This window comes from Mesoplodon bidens (genome assembly GCF_964165515.1).
Source record: "Mesoplodon bidens genome assembly, chromosome: 11".
Taxonomy (NCBI): Eukaryota; Metazoa; Chordata; class Mammalia; order Artiodactyla; family Ziphiidae; genus Mesoplodon; species Mesoplodon bidens.
Genome location: NC_138167.1, coordinates 41,709,045 through 41,728,518, shown reverse-complemented (window position 1 = coordinate 41,728,518; position 19,474 = coordinate 41,709,045). Strand labels below are relative to the sequence as shown.

Below are 19,474 nucleotides of genomic sequence, written 5' to 3'. Positions count from 1 at the left end.
TCAAAAAAAAAAACCTCTTGGAAGGAGACCCAAGGAACTCTTAGTATGGAGAGTAGTGGCAAGTTTACTTTTCATCTTGTACCTTCCTATACTCTGAGTTTTGCAACCACTAAGTATTACCATTTTTTACAATATAACGTTCATAAAAATAAACACACATTCACATTCAGGAGATAGCAGGGGTTGGGACGTAGCAAACAAGAAGTGTCGATATGCTGGCTGAGGCCAGATATTGGGAGGCCAGGATGGGGAGAAGAGTTCACGTTTGATTCCATTGTCTATAGGCACCCAGTAGAGGTTTGCCAGCCAGGAAGAGACACAGGGAAAGCAGTTTCAGGAAGATTCACCTGCATGAGATAGGTATCAGGGAGAGGAATGGGGCTGCCCCCTCACAACCCTCTCGGGCTACGTATGGTCACTCCAGCTAGCTTTTTCCTTGCAAAGCTGCCTGAAGTCTGTTTCAATCTGACTTCACTTGGATGACAACAAGGAGAGGGGGTCCTGGGAGAAGAAGGAACCTAGTAGGAGTTCATTAAAAACATTTAGTAAGTCCCTGCCATGTGACCACCACTGTTAGCCCATGAGGTCTGGATGAAAGGATGAGTAAGACCCCACCCCTGCCCAGAGAAACTCCAGCAGTGGAAATGGAGGAAATCTGAACTCTATTTCAAAGGAAAAAAATGACAAATCTTGAGCACAGGTTTCCAAGATTGGTATAGGAGAGAAAGGCCCAGAAGACAAGTTGGCAGTAAGTCTGAGGTTTCTGGCCTGGGAGACTAAAGGCAGGTGGCCTTAGCCCTGAGCAAGGCGAGCCAGGAGGAAGCTCTGGTTTGGTGAAAAGGTCTAGCTCCTTCTGGATTCCTCTCTTGCTCTCACTGCCATCAATAGACAAGTACTCCATGCTGCTCCACTTTCTGCCAGGGCCAGGCTGGCGTGAGGATTTGGGGCCTTTCCTTGAATAGAACTTTAAAAGGGAGAAGGGTGGTGCAAGCCTCCCTCATCTCTAATGTGAATTTCTGGCGTCGCCTGCTGTCTCCCTGAACTCTGACTTCCAGACACCAGAAAGTCAGACACCCAAGGTACAGCCTTAAAACACCGCCCAGAAGGGGGCAGTGGCCAGAAGCACATTCACTGGGCTCTGGGAACCGCCCGGCGCCCTGTGGACTCAAAGCAGCATTCCGTTACGGACTCAGGCTGGGACAAAGGTCCGGCACTCAGCAGACACCTCCTTAGAACTCGAGGCCTGGAAACAGAGGTCCAGAGTCCCTCATCTTATTCCAAATCCCTGTTGCTCGGAATCTAAAACCCCGACTTGGTGGGAAGCCAGTCGTAAGGTATAAAAAAACAAAACACCAAACAAAAAAATAAATGAGTCCCGACCTCTTGGGGCGAAGGTGGGTGGACCTTCCTTAACCCCACCCGCTGGTGACTCACCTCCCTCCAAACCAGGGCCTACCCCTCCCGGTGCCAGGCAAGCAGGGCGGGGCGGGTACTAAGGTGGGCTCCATCCCCAAGCCCTAGGCGGGCGGACAAGCTCCGGCGTGTCCCGGTGGGTGTCCCTGTTTACTCCAAGTCCGGGAGCGAGGTTGGGGCAGGCCGTCTCGGCCCCTCCCCCACCCCGCCCCCCTCCGCCGCAGGCCCCAATCCCCGTCCAGGTTTTACAAAGTCTCCAAATCAAAGCTCAGCTTCTCCCCGCATCTTCCCCGCGAACTGGCAGCCCCCGACCCCACCCCAGTCATGGGAAGGCACAGTCAGGGTTCCCCCAGGAGATCAGGCCTCGGTCCAGGCCTCCCGGTCTTGGATCCGCAGACGGGGCCTGAAATTCTAGGGCAAGACACCGAGTTTCAAGGAAAAGCCGCTCAGCTCTCCTCAACCCCCCCTGCCCAACCCCCCTCGCCCCTTCAGCTCCCGAGCGCAAGGGAGAAAGGCCCAGTCACGGGAATGGGCGCTCCAGGCCCAAAACCAGACAGCGGGACCCCGGGAACCCCCCGCTCTCGGACCGGTAGCCAGAGATCCAGATCTGGTCGCCGCTCTGTCTCCCCCTCCCCAGGGCAGCGCGCCAAATCGGCGCATGCGCATTCACAGGATTGCCGCGTAGCTCTTTCTCCCCCCACCCTTTTTTTCTTTCCCCGCCCCTTCTCTCCCTCCCTCCTCTCCCGGTCCCCTCCCTCTCCCCCCCCCCCTCAGCCCGCCCCGCGGCACCTCAGTCCGGGGAACAGTGGTGCGAGCTCCAGGCCCGTGCACTGAGGAGGCGGAAACGAGGGGAGACCCCATAGCTCCATCAGGCCCCTTCCGAAGGCTCCCCCACCCGGTCCACGCCCCCCACTCCCCCACCCCGCCTCCTCCCAATTGTGCATTTTTGCAGCCGGAGGCGGCTCGGAGATGGGGCTGTGAGCTGCGCCCGGGAGGGGGAAAAAGAGGAACGAAGAGAAAAGCCGGGGGTGAAGGGTTTGGATTTGGGGGCAGAGGGTGCAGCCCCATCTGCAGGCCCTCCCCAAGGGGCTCCGAACTCTATCTCTTCACCCAGACCCCTGGTGAGCTTTGCTGAAGGATAGGATAAGAATAGAGGAGGAGAAGGGAGGAAGGAGGAAAAGGGGGGACCCCCCAATTGGGGGGGGCGGCGACGGCGAAAAGTAACAGGACCAGAGGGCAGGGGGCTGCTGCTTGCATCAGCCCACACCATGCTGACCCCGCCGCTGCTGCTGTTGCTGCCCCTGCTCTCAGCTCTGGTCGCGGCCGCTGTCGATGGTGAGTGAGATTCCGCGGCCCCCTTGGACCCTTGGGGACACCCACTCCCCAGCCCCCACCCCTGCGTTCGGATGGGAAAGGGAGACGCGGGAGGGGGTGCCTTTTGTTATCCTAGTCCAGCTGACACAGCAGCGGCCTGACTGGGGGTGGGGATGGGGGTCCAATTTGGAGGATAGGGGCCCCGGGCAAATGATGCTTCTGGGACCCCCCCAGCCCAAACAAAGACCAGAGGCCTGGGAAGGGAGAGGAGGGATCCCCCTTTTTCTGATCCTGGCATCTAGAGGCCTTCTTTTCCTATCTCTGGTGGGGGAGGGCCTCCGCCTCCCCTACATCCTCCACCCCCCCACAGCACATCTGAATTGTAAAGGAATCCGGATTTGCTGTTTACTGGCTGCAAAAGGGGGCGGGGGTCCTTTTGCAGTGGCCTCTGCATCTGGAAGGGTAGCCGGGTCAGGGGTGCCCCGCTGGGCAGAGGGCAGGCAGGACAGGGGGGATGGCTGTGGTGGGGAGAGAGAGGGCCACGGGAGGGCCCCCTGCTTGGGTGTGGAATCTGGGCCCTTGGAGACCGGGCTTGAAGGCCTGGGTCCAGGATCCAGCGGGCTGCCAGCCTGGGTTCCGAAATGAGCACTTCCCCCTCTCAGGGCCTCTGTCAGTAGCCTGGAAAGGGCTGTGTTGGGGGGTGTAGCGGGTGAGGGAAGGCGAAGCTATATGACTTTGAATTTTCCTTCTTAATTCCTGGGAGCTTTGAGATGAAAAACGTTAGATGTCATCATTGGGGAAGGGGTCTGGAGAATGGCCTGGAATGCTGAGGTGGGAGGGTGGAGGAAGGCTGCTTTCTCCCTGACTTCTGGTCTGATCTCAGTTTGTACTGGAAGGAGAGTTGGAGGCTGGATGGGGTTATGGCTATGCCCCCACCCCCTAATTCCCTGCTCCTTTGGTAGATGTGTTTATTTCTCTCCACCATTTCCCCTCCTCCCCTTATACGCACACACTTTGTATACTGGGCTAGAACTGTGTCCTTTTGGAGAATTGGGGTGCCCTCTTGCCTTTCTTTAATGTCAGCTATTTTCCCTCTTACTTGTGAGTCACTGGTTCAAGTCTTGCTCAAGCTTTGAGCTGGGGTCATGGGGTTGGGCTGGGCTGGGCCCCTGATTTGGAAGGGGTGGGATCTCATCCCTTCCCGTCATTTTAGCCCTCTCATCCAGGGAAAAATCTGGACCCAATACCATCATGCACCCCTCCTCCATCTTCCAAATTTTGCCAGATTGTGATTGGGAAAGTTTTTCTCTGAAACCAGACTATCTCTCTCTCTCTCTCTTCCCCTCCCCACAACTTGCTTCAGTGGGGGGAGGGAGGTTAAGGGGTCAGGAAGTAGCTGTGCCCAGAAAGACAATATATTCAGTAGCTCTCAGTTATGCCGTCTTGGGGACTCTGTCTGCCTACCCCCCACCCCACATCAATTATCTGCCCAAGAGGAGGAAAGAGGCTCTGCCCTGAATACCCTTCAGACCAGCCCTTGCCCATGACTTCCTCAGTTATGCATGTTGTTTCTTCTTGTTCTCAGCCCTGTGAAGTGAGAGGGGAAACTGAGGCAGAGAGATTTGGGTACAGCGACTTCTGGGAGGGATAGAAAAAAATTTTAAGAGAGTGACCCATCAAGAGCCCCACGATGGAAGGTGGATGGAGTTAGGCAGAGGGAAAAGGGGGGTCTCTGTGGAGAGCAGAAAAGGTCCCCAGCCTGGTCAGGAATGGCCCCAGGGAGCTTCACCCCCAGGGTTCCAACGCCGTTCTATCTGCCACACCAAGTTGGTGCGTGGTGAGTGGAAGAGGGAGACTGGATGTGTTTTCCTTAATGGTCTCCCACGCTTTTGTAAGTTTCCACCCATTCCACAGCTGTAACCCCAGCTCAAACCAAACTCTATCCAAAGTCCTGGAGAGAGGACCCCTCCCCAAACACCCATACTGTTCTCACCTTAAGAATGGGAATAGTGAATCATCGGTTCTACCCCATTCTGGGGGATGGGAAAGGGAAACTGCACAGACCTGTAGGGCCAATGTTGTCCGGGACAGCCTCTATCCCCACTCCTGCCCTCATGTCTCAGGCCCACAGACACACAACTTTCTCCTTTGTTTTCCAGAGAAGGACACGTCCTGGCTCCAGCTTACCTGACTCAATGTCTAACCTTCCTTTCTGCTGCTATCACAGACCTTGCTGCTTTCCCTCCAGGGGAGCAGCCCTAGGGTCCTTCTCCACCATTTCTGCCTTCTCTTGCTATGCCTGAACCCAATCTCCAGGGACCCCTTCTCTTTGGGGAGCAATGTCACTCCCTGCTAGTAGACAGAATTGAGTATACTTGCTACCTGGGAGGATGGAGAAACAGATGGAATGGGGAATGGGAAGAGGAGTTATTGAGGTCCCTGCTGAGATTAGGAACATTTTGTAGTGGAGAGGGCTGGCTGCCTCCCTCTCTCCTACCCATCTCCACGTACCCCCTCGAGCCAGTGTATTACCATTTATCAGACAAGCTGGACAGTTAAGTGAGTTTTGAGGCTGAGTTGTTTGCCTTCTGGCTCTCTGAGAGATGGTTCCAAACTGCTTTCTCCCCTGGTCAGACTCAGATCTTGGACATCTCCCCTCACCCTCGTCTTTCAAACCAGGGATGTGTAAGACATTGATTTGGGGATGGAGGGATATTTTGATGTTTGAGGCTGCTTCTCAAGACTTCCTTTTCTCCTAATCTTGCTCCCCCTTCCTCCATTTTCTCTATATTTTTTTGCCCCCAACCACTCCCCATCACTGGGCCTCTTAAGGATGTCAGCAGGGGCCCTGGCCAGAGCCAGATCCTGTTCAAATCCCCGGAACTTTACAAAACTCCTTCCTTACCTTTGGGAAGCCCATCCTTACCAAGTCTAACTTTCTTTCCTCTTGCTGTAGTCTCAGCCTTTGCATATCAAACCCCCAAACCTAAGGCTTATTCCCCTCAGTAGTTTCCTCTCAGGGCACACCCCCTCCCCAGCCCTCTATGAACTCTCCAGCATTGAAGTCCTCCAACTCTGGATGGGGGCTCCTCGCCCTTTGGGAATCTGAGTGCAGTTGAGTGGGACCATGCAAGCTGTCCCTGACCTGGTGGGGCTGGGTGCTGGGTGTGGGTGTTTGAAGAACCTAGACCCATGCCCCTGTGTTCAGTCCGATTTCAGCCTGGTTAGCAGGATCCTGCATTGTTTGGAGAAGGAAGCAGTTGGCTCCGGATTGCTTCCTGTGCGGTGGCCCCAGGTCCCAGTGTAAAATCTCCCTGGGAAAGAGGTGAGGGACAGTGAGGGGAGGTATTTATCCCTCTTGCACCCCCAGGGAAGATGAGAATCTCCTGGAGGCCTTGGCTTCCCTGTTGAAGAGCTTCAGTGTTCCTTCCTCCCACCCTCCCAATTCTGTGGGTGGCAGCGGCCCCTATTCTGAGTCTCCCTTGGATCAGGCACTGCTAGGGCAGGGACTCTTTTTGTCCAAGTCAGGGTGTATGCTTCCCCACCCTGAGTCTCAGGGATGTTATTCTCCGGGTTCATCCCAAGACAACTGTGTCGTTGTCTTGGCAACCTCTCGGCTGAGACCCCTTCCCTCGTTTTGGCCTCTGTCTGTCTATCATTGGTGTGTGCTCTCTTGGCCTCAAGGAACCTCTGTCTCTCATCCTCTCATCTCTCTTACCTCATCCTTTGTGGCATTCTCTGTCCTGTCTCTCTCAGTCTCTGTCTCTTGCTTTGTCTCTGTCTGTCTCCATCCACCTCCATCCAGGCCTCTTGGTATCTTGAAAGCTACCTGGGAGCAGAAGTCTCTCCTGGGCTTTCCCATGTGCTCGCCATTTTGGAGTTATGCTTCCCCTCCCAGGCCAAGCTTGGAATATCCAGTTCGGCAGTGAAAGTTCTCCCTCCACTTTCCTCCAAGTTCCTCTCTCTTCTTCCCCCTCCACTAATTTTGGAGAGAATGTTTCTGGAAGAAGGGAACTTGATACCCTTTGTGGGTTGAGTAAGAGAGGGAGTGCAGATAATTCAGAAAGGAGGAGGGAGGTTAGACTTCTGGCAGAACTTCCTCATAACCTGAGAACTGGAGAAAGGTGTGAGGAATGGGTCAGGAGCTTAGAGCTTTTACTTCTGCAGCGCATAAGCTGTGTGTGTGTTGGGGGGTAGGTGGGAAGGGCTTCTAAAGGCCTGGTGAGAGATATGCTGACCTCTGGAGACATTCAAAGGGTCTGATTTTACTTGTGGGGAAAGGAAAAGATGGTGGGGAGGTCAGGCTAATGTCCTGCTGAGTCAATATTGACTCAGGATGGAGGGGGAGACCCTTCCCCTCCCCCAGCAGCCCAAGCCATCCTGTCTGTCTGTCCAGGCCGCAAAGCAGAGGCCCAGACTCAGGAATGACAAAAATGTGTCTGAGCCTCGTTGAGCTGCGGGAAGGAGCCACCGGGTAACACCCAAAATACATAAAATTCAGTGAAAAGCTCTTGGTAGGGTCTGGGAGGCCCCTGCTGTCCCACCCCCATATGTTTGAAAGTTTAGATTCCTGCAGGCTCTGCCCCCCACCCCCTGGCCACCCCCTGGCCCCTCTGTTCCCTTAGATATGTCATGTGGCTCCTTTCAGAAAACATCCCCTGATACACAGCCTATCTCTCCGTCTGCTGTGTCTGCTCTTGAAAAGGGTCTCAGGGGTCTCTTTCACGCTTACCCTGTCTCAGGTCTCCTGGGTCTTTAGGAAATCTCAACATCTCTCTTCCTCTCCATCTCTGCTCCCAAGGGGATATACGGATGGGTCCCCTCCTCTGGAGAAGACTCCCTCAGGGCTGTACTTCCCTGTCACCCTCTCTACTCTGGTCAGGCCCTCTCACCGCCCTTCCCCACCCTGCCCCCAAGGTCCCAGAATGGGACAGGACGACAGCCAAGGCTCAAGCAGGGCAGCGGGGTCCATGTTGTGTCTGGATGCACACCCAACCCTACACCTCCTGTTCTGGCTCCATCTTGGTGGCCCTGGGGGCCATGGCTGGGCTGGGTGCCTGGGTTTGAGGGGGGGCAGGGGTGTTGGCCAGAGTTAGCATGGCGGTCACATTCATCTCCGGGCAAAGCTGAGAACAGACGCCCCTGTGTCCTGGCGTTCTCTCTGCAACCTCGCTCGCTCTCCCTCCGTAGTCCTCTCCTCCTTATTCTCCCTTCTCTCTTCCCTCTTCTGTCCCGTTCTTGTCACTTTCCGTCTTCTCCACCCTCTCCCCTCCTCTCTGAGGAGCCCTGAAGGCCACTGCCACCTCCTATAATCCCTGTCCCCGCTCCCAGCGCCAGAGGACCCTGCCGTTTCCCTTCTTCCTCCTTCTTCATGTGGCTCCATCATCGTGGCCAGTGAGGAACCGCCGGTTCAGTCACGAATCGCTCTGTACCTCAGTTCCCTCGTCTGTATAATGGGGATTGCAACAGTACCCATGTCACAGGGTTTGAGGATCTAAATGAGTTAATGTGTACAAAGTGTTTCAGCTCAGTGGCTGACACAGAGTGACCATGTTAAAAAATGTTAGCTCATATCCTTAGAAAGCCCCAAGTCTCATGAGGGGCGGGAGGCAGGGGAGGCCACTAGTTGCTCCTGAACTTAGGGCCGTGTTGTTCCTTCATCTAAGGCCACGGAGGTAGGTTTCCTGGGTGCTGGCATCAGATGCGGAAGGCGCAGCTGAGGGCAGTGGGGTTGGCTGCTGGCTCTAAGCAGATTACAAGTTTCCTACCCCACCGCACTGCAGCTCCCTCTGCCTCCAAGTGAGGCTTCCCTTGGCTGTGTAGACTGCCCCAAAGGAGGTTATTTGTTTCTTTCCTCCCCTCTTCCCCCTGAAGGAAATCAAAGACAGGCCTCAGCCTTCACACTTGAGATTCCTGGGGCTTTCTCCACCATCCCTGATGGAAAGGAAGTTCTTCCACATCTCTCGAGATCCTTGTGCTGCCCTGACTTGTGGGAGACGTGCACCTCCAGTCCCCCTGCCCCGGCCCAAAGGGATGCTGCTGTGGGACAGGGGCCCTGAGCGCTCCTCTTCCTTTCACTCCCCATCCCCCGCTCCCTTCCCTCCGCAAGAGCACATCTGGTTTGTGAATCTCTCTCATTCCAGCTTTCGGAGTTTGCCAGCTGCTGTTTCCTCTGTCGAGTTCAGGCCAAAAATGGGGGTGGGGGACAGCGGGGGGGACAAAGTGAGGGCCAAAGGAGGAGGGGATCATGGCTGGGACTCAGAATGGAGGGGAGATTGGAGTGACCAACCGGTGACCTCAGGCCTGGGCTGTGAGTTCTACCCTGGGGAGGAGAGGGGGCGTGGACTAAAAGTCCAGGTGGAGGCAGGGGTGGCATGGGGGCCTTTCTGGGCTCCAAACAGCCCATCTGCCTCTGAGTCCCATTCCAGCCCCCTCTACCCGCCCCCCCACCAGCCAGTCTCGGCTGGCCAGGGGAAGAGGACCGTTCTCCAGCATGCTAACTAGGCTGGCGGGCTGTTTCCCCGGGAAGACCTCACAGCTGGCCCAGTGGGGCAATGAACTCAGCATTATCCACCTCCTCAAGGGGCCTTTATTCCCTGCTCAGGGTGGGGGGAGGGGAGGGGGACTCCGGGGCTGGGGGCCTAGCCAGGCCATCCTTGATGTGTTTCCTGAACTCGGCTCTCATCCTGGCCAGGGGCCTGAGTGCTGTCCCCTCTGCCAGAGATGGGGGTTAGGGAGGGAGGACGTCTTCTCAGTGTGGCTCCCCTCAGACTCCATCCCTCCCTGCTCAGAGCCCTGACATACTTTCCTTCTGCTCCGTCCCAGCCCTGAGCTCACTCTGCCCTGCTGTCTTCCCAGGGTGCTGTGGCTCCTGAGGGGCCATCTCTCCCCTCCCTGGCACCCTAGTGCCTAGTGCAGTGCCTGGCACAGAGCTGGTTTCCAGTGCACGAGAGCCGAAGAGAAATGGGATTGACACAGACCAAGGAAGAGGCGATGAAGGGCTGGGAGACTGGCTGGGGGTGAAGGAGGGGGGTACTTTTCTTCCTGTGGAGGGCATGGTGACGGGATTGGGAGGAACAACTCCTGAGAACCTCTCAGTGAGAATGGGGAGACTGGTGTGCACTGGTTGGTTAAAAGCTTAGAGTCAGCTCAACTGGTATGAGTCCTGATTTTGTCACTTGCCTGCTGTGTGAACCCACCTTCTTTGAGGCTTGGTTTCCTCATCTAGGAAATGGTGGTATTAGTAGTACCTACTTTGTCATATTGTGGAGAGGATTAAATGAGATGATACATGGAAAGAACTCATGTACCACATTTCCTGGCACATACCGAGGTAACAGTGAGGGTTAGCATTACCGTCTTTAATTCATCCCTGGAGAATGAGGTAAGAGAATGGGGCAGGAGCAGAGGGAAGCGGGTGGGGGTGAGGGGTTAGGGCAAAGAGGTCCCGGATATAGGACCTTAACAGGTCGGCTGGGCTGAAACCAGCTCCTACAGGTCACCCCAGCCATCCCCCTGCCTCAGCTCTCCAACTCTGTCATCCTGAGCAATCTTAGGTGCTTCTTACCTCTGAGGGCATCTGCTGAAAGTCTAACCAGCAAGGGAGGCTGTGTCTTTAGAGAATGCAGGTGGAGGCAGGGCTCCTCTGCTGATGCCATCTCCAAGCCACCACTGTGCCAAGGGCACCCCAAACACACATCCCATCTGGGGGCCTGGTGGTTAAGAGTTGGAGATGGTGGGGCTTCCCTGGTGGTGCAGTGGTTGGGAGTCCACCTGCCGATGCAGGGGACACGGGTTCCTGCCGTGGTCCAGGAGGATCCCACATGCCGCGGAGCGGCTGGGCCTGTGAGCCATGGCCGCTGGGCCTGCACGTCCGGAGCCTGTGCTCCACAACGGGAGAGGCCACAGCAGTGAGAGGCCCGCGTACCGCAAAAAAAAAAAAAAAAAAAAAAAAAGAGTTGGAGATGGGCAGGATGATGGGTCCCAGGGACCGAAAGTGTCCCAGAGGACGAAGGAGCAGAGAGGTTAGAAAAGACCAGCTCTGGACCTCTAGTGAGACAGGGAGGAAGATAAAGAGAAAACACGTCAATGGCCTAAATGCCTCATCACTCTCAGTCAGCAAAGTGGGGTTGCTGGTATCTGACCAGAGTAACAGAGAACAGCAAGGGCTTTGACCCTGAGGACTGGGGGCGGGCACACCGAACAGGCAATCTTCGGGACTGAGTGGGGGGCAATAAAATGAGCTCCCTGCATCCTTCCCCTCCCGCCGTCGCAGGTACGCAGTGTTCTGGGAGTGAACCCCAGCCACGTGCCCCCCCACAACACGTGGACTGTGGGTCAGAGTCTGAGCCAGATGGAGACTGATGCTGGGGGAGGAGGAGGAGCCCTAGAGGGCTTTAAGGCCATAGAGTTGGCCTGCATCCCTCATTCACACCCCTGTTTTCTTCCCTTGACCCCAGTCCCTAAGACTTGCAGCCCCAAGCAGTTTGCCTGCAGAGACCAGATCACCTGTATCTCAAAGGGCTGGCGCTGTGATGGTGAGAGGGACTGCCCCGACGGATCTGATGAGGCTCCCGAGATTTGTAAGTGCCTTTTCTGGATCCCTCCCCCACACCACCGATTTATGCCTTTTCCTTTTGGCCCAGGCAGTTTGGGATGAGGACAGTTGAGCTCTAGCCTGGTGCGGACCTTGCTCTATGATTGTTTGTACATGACACAGCTAAAACTGTCCTCTCCCCCTCTTCAAAGAGCCCGGCTTGGTGCTTGGTGTGCTCAGAAATGAGCTCCCTCAGCTGCTATACCCCCAAGCCAGCCAGAGATTGTGTTCTCTGGGCTGACAGCTTTCCTGGAAGGAGAGGGCCCAGGCTCCCCTCCCTCCTGGCTCATCCCTCTTCTTCCCACCTCTGAACCTCCTGATCCTGGATGAGTGCCCCCAGGTCTTGCTGGGTCCCCTTCCTGTCCTCAGGCTCCCAGGCCGAAGGCCACTGGCTCTTGATCAGTCTCTGTCCCAGAAGCCCCACCCCTGCGCATTTCCCGCCCTCCCCCAGCTCCCCCTGCCCTCTGTAAGTGGTGTAATCAGAGGCAGCTGTTTAAACTGGGAGAAAGGTCCCCACCCAGGCTTTACCCTGCCAGTGGGGGGGAGTGGAGGACTTTCTGGCGGGACCCTAGAGTCCTGGGCAGCTGGCAGAGTCTCTCCCCTGCTGGGCTAATCTGGGCTGGGGTCTAGGGGACCCTGCATTCCTAGGTCTGTCTCCGTTCTCTCTCCGGCTTTATCCTGTCCCAGCCCCATCTCCATACCCTCACCCATAATTACTAGGGGTAATTTTAGGGCCAGAAAGGGAGCCACCAGTTCTCTCTGCCTCACCCTCATACCCTGCCCTGGAGGTGTGGGAGCCAAGGATATTCTGCAAGTGTTTGTATGGGGGGTGGCTCAGCCTGGAGCATCTTCTTGTCTGATGCCGTCTTTATGCTCCACATTTCTGACCCCAATGCTTGGCGTTAGGGATAAAGAAAGCCATGTGGAAGGTCCAGATCTGGCTCTTTTTATCCATCCTCCCTTTAATTTGATGTAAACCCCACCTTATACACATCCCCACACTGTCCCCACTCATGCACGCTCCTGGACCCATCACACCCACGCTCAGTCCCTCCCGGGCACTGACTCACTCCCCTCCACCCTCCCCGACATACACAGACAGAGGCAGATGCTGGCACAGACACGCTCTCACAGCAACGCAGAGTCAACACTCTGAAATGGGGATGCAGAGACACAACCTGCACTCAGACAGATGCTCCCAGACACTCACACACAAACCCAGGCTCGCTCCCAAAAGGACATGGAAATGCACATACTGAGGCCAGAAGCACCAGCACACGTGGAGATTCACAGATTCACCCTCACTCCACACCACTCTGCTCCACGGTACACACCTCCCTCACCTGTGCATGTGGACTCCTACCAGGCACAGGCGGACAGGTGCACTCACATACAGACACTCTCTCACACCCTGTCCAGGCTTGGGAGCCAATGGGCAGTGGTCTGTCTACCAGCCCACAGGTTTAGCCAGCACCGTAGGTCACCTGGCCTCCTTAGAATCCCCTCAGGAGCGCTACCCTGCCCTCCCCCCAGCCCATCTTCTTGGGCAACAAAGGAAGTACCAAGACATCATCAGTGGACCACAGCCTTTGACCGTTTCCAAAGCCTTGCATCAGGCAAGCTGCTCTGGGGCTGGGGGTCTATAACAGTGCATCCAATAGAAATACAATGCAAGCCATGTACACAATTTTGAAATTTTCTAGTTGCCACCTTCAAAAAGGTAAAGATAATCAGGTGAAATTAATTTCAACTTTATTTTACCCAATGTATCCAAACTATTATCATTTCAGTATATTATTTGTTTAAAAGTATTAATGAGATATTTTGCATTCTTTTTTGTGGCTGTGGTATTAAGTCTTCAAAAGCCAGTGTGCATTTTATTTTATTTATTCATTTATTTGTTCGTTTGTTTGTTTTCGGCCATGTCATGTGGCTTGCGGGATGTTAGTTCCCCGACAAGGGATTGAATCCAGGGCCATGGTGGTGAAAGTGCCGAGTCCTAACCACTGGGCCACCAGGGAACTCCCATTGTTTTTTGTTTGTTTTTGCCAGCGTGCATTTTATACTTACAGTTGGAACTAGTCACATTTCAAGTGCTCAGTAGCCACGTATGATGCTGCATATTGGGAAGTGCAGTTCTAGAAGACTTGGTCCAGCTCTCAGCCCCAGGCTCTGTGACCTGGGGAGCTATGGGAAGGAGGTGTACTTTGTCTCCTGAGTGTAGAATGTGAGGCATTGGGGTCCACAGCCTGGGGCATTTGGAGAGTGGACTCTTTGCTAAGACCTAGTTCTCCCCTCCACCTGGCGGCTCCCAGGTGTGTAGCTGCTGTTGGGAATGGCGTAGGAGAGCTCGAGGTTGAAGAGTCTATCCAGGCCCTAGGCCTCCTGAGATCTAAAAAGTACGGGTGGCTGAAACCCCAGTCTCAGTTCCCCACCCCCTCCCCCAGTGAACAACTAGACAGACAGCCTCTGTAGCCAGTGCGGTCATGCTGGCCTTTCCATCTGCCCCCAGGTCCACAGAGTAAGACCCAGCGATGTCAGCCGAACGAGCACAATTGCATGGGCACCGAGCTGTGTATTCTCATGTCCCGCCTTTGCAACGGGGTCCAGGACTGCACAGATGGGTCGGACGAGGGGCCCCACTGCCGAGGTAAGGGCTCTTCCACCTCTCCTGTCCCAGGTGGATGCAGTGAGTTCTCAGGTGGGCACCTGATAGGTTTGGAGGCTCGCCATCCAAGGACTGCCCTCGCACCTTTCGGGGGGATGAGGCCTTGTCCTGCTCCCCTGCGCCCCCGGCACTTCTCTGTGTATGCTTGGACATGTCACTACTCCTCTCCAGTCCCCAGTTTCCCACCTGTGAAATGAGAGCTTTATACTAGATAGTGTTTTTGTACTTTTTATTTTTGTAAATAGCGGGGTCTTTTCTTCAAATGGTTTCTTACATGAGTATGAACAGAGAAGAGCAGATGCTGTGATTGAAGCTGGGGTGGGGGTGGGGTTCTGGAGTTTTGTCCCCCTGCCTCCCCTGCCAGGGCCCCCAAAGGCGTCCCCCAAGAAGTGCAGATCTTTGAGGCTCTCTGAAGTTGCTTGATGGGAAAGTCACCCAGGCTGAAGAGGGAACTTGTAGGATGATAGGTCAGACTTCCTTCCCACCTGCAGCTCAGGTCACCAGCTCTGCAGTTCTTCCCCTGGAGGCCCCCATGACCCAGGGAGAGTCTGGATCCCACGTGAGCAATGGGAGAGATTCTTTGGGGGCAGGGGGGACAGGCAGGGCCTCAGGCCTGTGAGTCGGGGAATGGGGACTTCTCCTATTGCCCTCAAGGTCTGGGCCTGGAGCAGAAGCCTGGCTTTGTGAGGCCCTAGGCAAGCCCCTGGGTGTGGGGCAATCTTCCCTGGGGGGTGGGGACCGTGTCCTGTGCCTGTAACGCGTGTCAGAAAACATCTGCCTGTGGGAAGAGACACATCTGGATCCTGTTCACTGAGGGCAGGGAGTGTGGAGCAAGGGAGTTTGTGGAAGATTTTTATCCTTTCCTTTGGTTGATTCTGCATGATTTTGTCTGAAGCTCCTGGAATGGGATGCAGAGTGTGGGCTTAGGGACTGACTTCAATTACCACACATGTCCCATCTTATCGGATGGCGCGTGTTCAAGTTTGCTTGCTTTTGTATACCTGGTCAGTATCAAAAGCAACCAAGAACCTCAAAAACCTGGGGTTTGAATTTCCTTCTCTGATATTACAGAAGTTGGACCTCATCATCCTCCCACCCCATATCCAGAAGAGAAACTCTTTTCCAGATTTTCCAGAACAAACACTATTTCCCCCCTGTGTTGGGGGAGGCTGGACAGGGCAGCACATTCGGGCTCTCGGGCAGAGATGGGGAGGAGAAGGAAGAACCGGGGTCCGGCCCCTGATCCCAGCTCCTCCTGGCAGGCTTAGTGCCTCTAAACGTCTTAGCATCTCAGGCAGTGCTCTCTCCTAGGTGGGAGGGGGGGAGCAGGGGTGTGAGGCAGCTGGACAAAGGGGTCTTTGTGGCCAGGCCGCCTGGCCCCATGCAAGGCCATTAATTGGGTCGCTGGTCTGGGGGGGCAGCTGCTCTCCCACCTCTTCCCCCTCCTGTCTCATTCCCTTCTGTCTCCCCTGTAGAAGTGGGTCAGTGGCAGGAGGAAGATTAGAGAAGGATCCCAGGGGAGCCAGTTTTGCTCCTCCTCCTATCCTCTACCTGGACCTTGGGCCTTCTCTCTGAGGCCTCTAGGGCTCAAGGGATGGGTTGCAGGGGTGCTTATAGACAAGAGCTGGGGTGCTGCACAGAAAGACTTGATTCCATGCCAGCTCTTCACCCTTAGCCCCAAAGCCGACATTGCAGTCCTTGGGCAGAGCAGGCAAGAGGTATGTGAAGGGGATGAGAATCACTGTCCCCACTTCCTGTTGACCCCAACAAACTACCAGAACCCCTCTCCATGGGGACAGAGGGAGTCCAGAGCAGCCAGAGCAGGGAGATGTGGGTTCTAAATCGTAATGGGCTGTGTGACCTTGGACCTGTCTTATACCCACCCTTCGTCTCAGTTTCCTCACTGGCACTATATTTTTAGAGTCGATGCTTTGTAAGCCCCTTCATCTCTGACACTGCAGGCAGCAGAAATGGTTTCTGAAGGGTTGGGGGAAGGTTGCAGTCTGGGTACGGCTGCCAGGTCTGGAGGCCTGAGTATGTGTCACTTGCTCCCACACAGAGCAGCGAGGACAGTGTTCTCATCTGGGTTGCCAGCACCACTGTGTCCCTACACTCAACGGGCCCACCTGCTACTGCAACAACAGCTTTCAACTTCAGGCAGACGGCAAGACCTGCAAAGGTAAGTGTGCCCACCGCGCGTGCTGGGGGTGAGGGGTAGCGGGCCGGGCCGGGGAGGAGAAAGCAGATGGAAGGCGCAAGACAGGAGGCGGGGCTACAGGCCTTATAGCCTCAGGGCATGACTGTGGGCCCTAACTCCTTGCTTCCACCAGACTTCTTTTATTTTTATTTTTTATTTTTTTTATTTTGCGGTATTATATTTTTCAACCATCTTGGTATGTCATTAAATCAAGTACATTAGAAAAATCATGATCTGTGACTTTGTTTTTAATTCTCAAGCCTTATGATCAGATAATTTACAAATCTGTGCTAATGATAGAGCTCCTCTACTGTAACCCTTCTGAGTTGGCAAAAGCATCATTACCAATCACACATCTACAGTAGTTCTACAGTTGTGTTTCTGAATACCTGTTTAAAAGACAATCCTGAATTATAACTTAGTCTGATTTTGTAGAGAATTCACAAGCAAGTTTCCCAACCTATCATGTCACAGTGAATTTTAAAAACATCTGATCTTAAAGATCATCTATAAAATGTGAGGAGTACTAAATATTCTTTATCTGATGCTATACATAAACCACACTAAAATGCCTTTCATTAAGTAAAATGCAATACTTTAGATGGAGAATTTTAATTAAATTGGCATATTTAAGACCAAAAAGATAAAGTGGACATTGTCAGTGTATCTTCAGCCCTTGCCTTAACAGGTGAATGAACACAACTTGAAACACAGGTGAATCTTGCTGGTCTATGAGACAGTGGAGGGAGCTTCTCAATATTTAAATATATTAATATAACCAGTTATAGAAATCTAAATATAAAACCAGTCTCCTATAGGGTTTGAGAAGGCATTCACCATATCCCTGAAAAGTTTAACATTCCTTATTCAAGTTTAATCATCTCTTTAGAAGGGGAAAACAGTGACAGTACTTGCTGAACCAGAATTACTATCAAAATTCAAAAAGCTGACCATATTCATTTAGCCACAAGCCAATCTTATTTAAATCAGGACAGAAATATTACATCAGCTATTCATGATCTGAATTCTAGTGTATGAGACCAATTTAAATATGGTACACATAAAAAGTCATGGGACATTTGTTTCATAATAAATAAGGCAGTGGCCAACGATTATGCATTAGTAGCTTTTTTGAGATAAGCTATCAAGTCTGCCCTTTCTCCCTTCTTCTTAATGCCAGCGAAGATCATTTTTGTTCCAGGGATGTACTTCTTGGGATTCTCCAAACACTCCATCAGCGTCTCCTCTCCCCCGGTGATGCCTTTGTTCTTGTTGGCATCTGTGTAAGAGAATCCGACAGCCTGACCTGTCTTTCGCCCAAACAGACCGTGGAGATTTGGCCCAGTCTTGTGCTGGCCTCCCTTTTCCACAGTATGGCACTGGGCACACTTCTGAACAAAAATCTTCTTGCCTTTCTCAACATCACCCATTTTTAAATCGTTTTTTCTCCGTGTACGACTAAGCCGTTCCCGCTCGCAAGCCGAACGTCCCACTCTCTAAACCCAAGGCTCCACCAGACTTCTTAAAAGTCGTCTTAAAAATTATATAAGTCAGGGACTTCCCTGATGGTCCAGTGGTTAAGACTCCACGCTTCCAGTGCAGGGGGTGTGCATTCGATCCCTGGTCAGGGAACTGAGATCCCACATGCTGCACGGTGCAGCCAAAAAAAAAAAATTATATAGGTCATATGTGAGTTTTCTTGTAAAAAAAAAAAATTAAAGCATTATAGATAAAACCAAAGTCCCCTTTGACAAACCCTCTTCAGTTCTGGTCCCTTTCCCATCTCTCTGGAGGTCAACTCTGTTACCAGTTTGCTACTTCTCTGTCCAGGCCTTTTTCTGTCCATGTATACATGTACTCATGGAGAATCTAATTGAAAGTACTGTTTATGTGCATGTGATTTTTTTTTTACATAAATATCATACTGTACATATGTTTTTTTCAGTTTTTTCACCCAGTATGTTCTAGAGATTTTTCCATGTTAATACGTAGAGATCTACCTCATTCTTTTAAAAACCACTGTGATGTATGACTGTTACCACAGTTTACTTGGCCATCTCCCTTTTGATGCATAAGATGTTCCCAGTTTCTTCTGTTACACACAATGCAAACTCTTCTGTTTTAAATTTACCTCCCTGGGGTCTTTGCACAAATGCCACCTTCTCAGTGAGGCCATCCCTACCGCTCTAAAATCCCACCCCCAGCGCCTGCATTCTCTGTCCCCTTTCTCTGCTTAATATTTTTCCATAGCACCAGCCACTTTCCATTGCACTCGTTCCTCTAACATGCCATTTACCTTTTTGTCTTATTATCGTAGTAACAGTATTTCATTTATTATTGGAATTTGTTTTATGAGGGCAGCAATTTGAATCTGTTTTATTCACTGATGTATCCCCTGAGTCTAGAACAGTACCTGGCACATAGTAGGTACTCAAGAAATCTTTTCTGAACGAATGGATAATATGCACGTGTGTGGATATTTCTCCAGGGTAGATTCCAAGTCTGGACTCTCTAGGTGATAAAGTTTCCACATTTCTTATTGTAATAGATTCTGCCAAACTGTCCTCCGAAGTAGCTGTAGGGATGGACACATCCCTGGTGGTATCTGAGGGCACTCCCTTCCCTGCCCTCGGCATGCTGGAAATGACCACGCTCTCGCCTTTTCCCGGCAGACTTTGACGAGTGCTCGGTTTATGGCACCTGCAGCCAGCTGTGCACCAACACAGATGGTTCCTTCACGTGCGGCTGTGTGGAAGGGTACCTGCTGCAGCCAGACAACCGCTCCTGCAAGGCCAAGAACGGTAGGTGGGGTCACCTGTGGCCATACAGCTAGGCGCCCTCAGTGTTGTTCCCTGATGGGGAGTGGCCAGAGAGGTCTCAGGGCCACTTGCTGCATTGACCCTTCTCTCCTCCATCTACAGAGCCGGTAGACCGGCCCCCTGTGCTGCTGATCGCCAACTCACAGAACATCCTGGCTACATACCTGAGTGGGGCCCAGGTCTCTACCATCACACCCACCAGCACACGGCAGACCACAGCCATGGACTTCAGCTACGCTAACGAGACGGTGTGCTGGGTGCACGTTGGGGACAGTGCTGCCCAGACACAGCTCAAGTGTGCCCGCATGCCGGGCCTGAAGGGCTTCGTGGATGAGCACACCATCAACATCTCCCTCAGCCTGCACCGTGAGTCACCTGTTCCAGCTTGGAGGGCAGGGGAGATGGGCAAGACAGAGCCTGTCTGGGACAGAGTCAGAGGGATATTCAGGATGACCCCTGTCTGGGGC

The 19,474-nt window shown here is 53.3% G+C and overlaps 2 protein-coding genes across 2 annotated transcripts in view; one reads left to right on the top strand and one right to left on the bottom strand.

Annotated features, from left to right (window-relative positions):
• The first annotated feature begins 2,187 nt into the window (after positions 1-2,187).
• The window catches only part of LRP1 (LDL receptor related protein 1), an 81,599-nt gene continuing 64,312 nt past the window's right edge, over positions 2,188-19,474 (top strand). Inside the window, exons 1-6 of the mRNA XM_081249992.1 lie at positions 2,188-2,748; positions 11,187-11,309; positions 13,836-13,973; positions 16,051-16,170; positions 18,861-18,989; positions 19,110-19,373. Of these exons, the coding sequence (XP_081106118.1) occupies positions 2,682-2,748; positions 11,187-11,309; positions 13,836-13,973; positions 16,051-16,170; positions 18,861-18,989; positions 19,110-19,373 (841 nt within the window). The 5' untranslated portion in view covers positions 2,188-2,681. The remainder of the gene's footprint in view (positions 2,749-11,186; positions 11,310-13,835; positions 13,974-16,050; positions 16,171-18,860; positions 18,990-19,109; positions 19,374-19,474) is intronic.
• On the bottom strand, positions 16,196-18,021 carry LOC308625598 (cytochrome c-like). The gene has a single exon (XM_081249993.1). It carries the CDS (start codon positions 17,616-17,618, stop codon positions 17,301-17,303), a length of 318 nt encoding a protein of 105 aa, XP_081106119.1. The 5' UTR covers positions 17,619-18,021; the 3' UTR covers positions 16,196-17,300.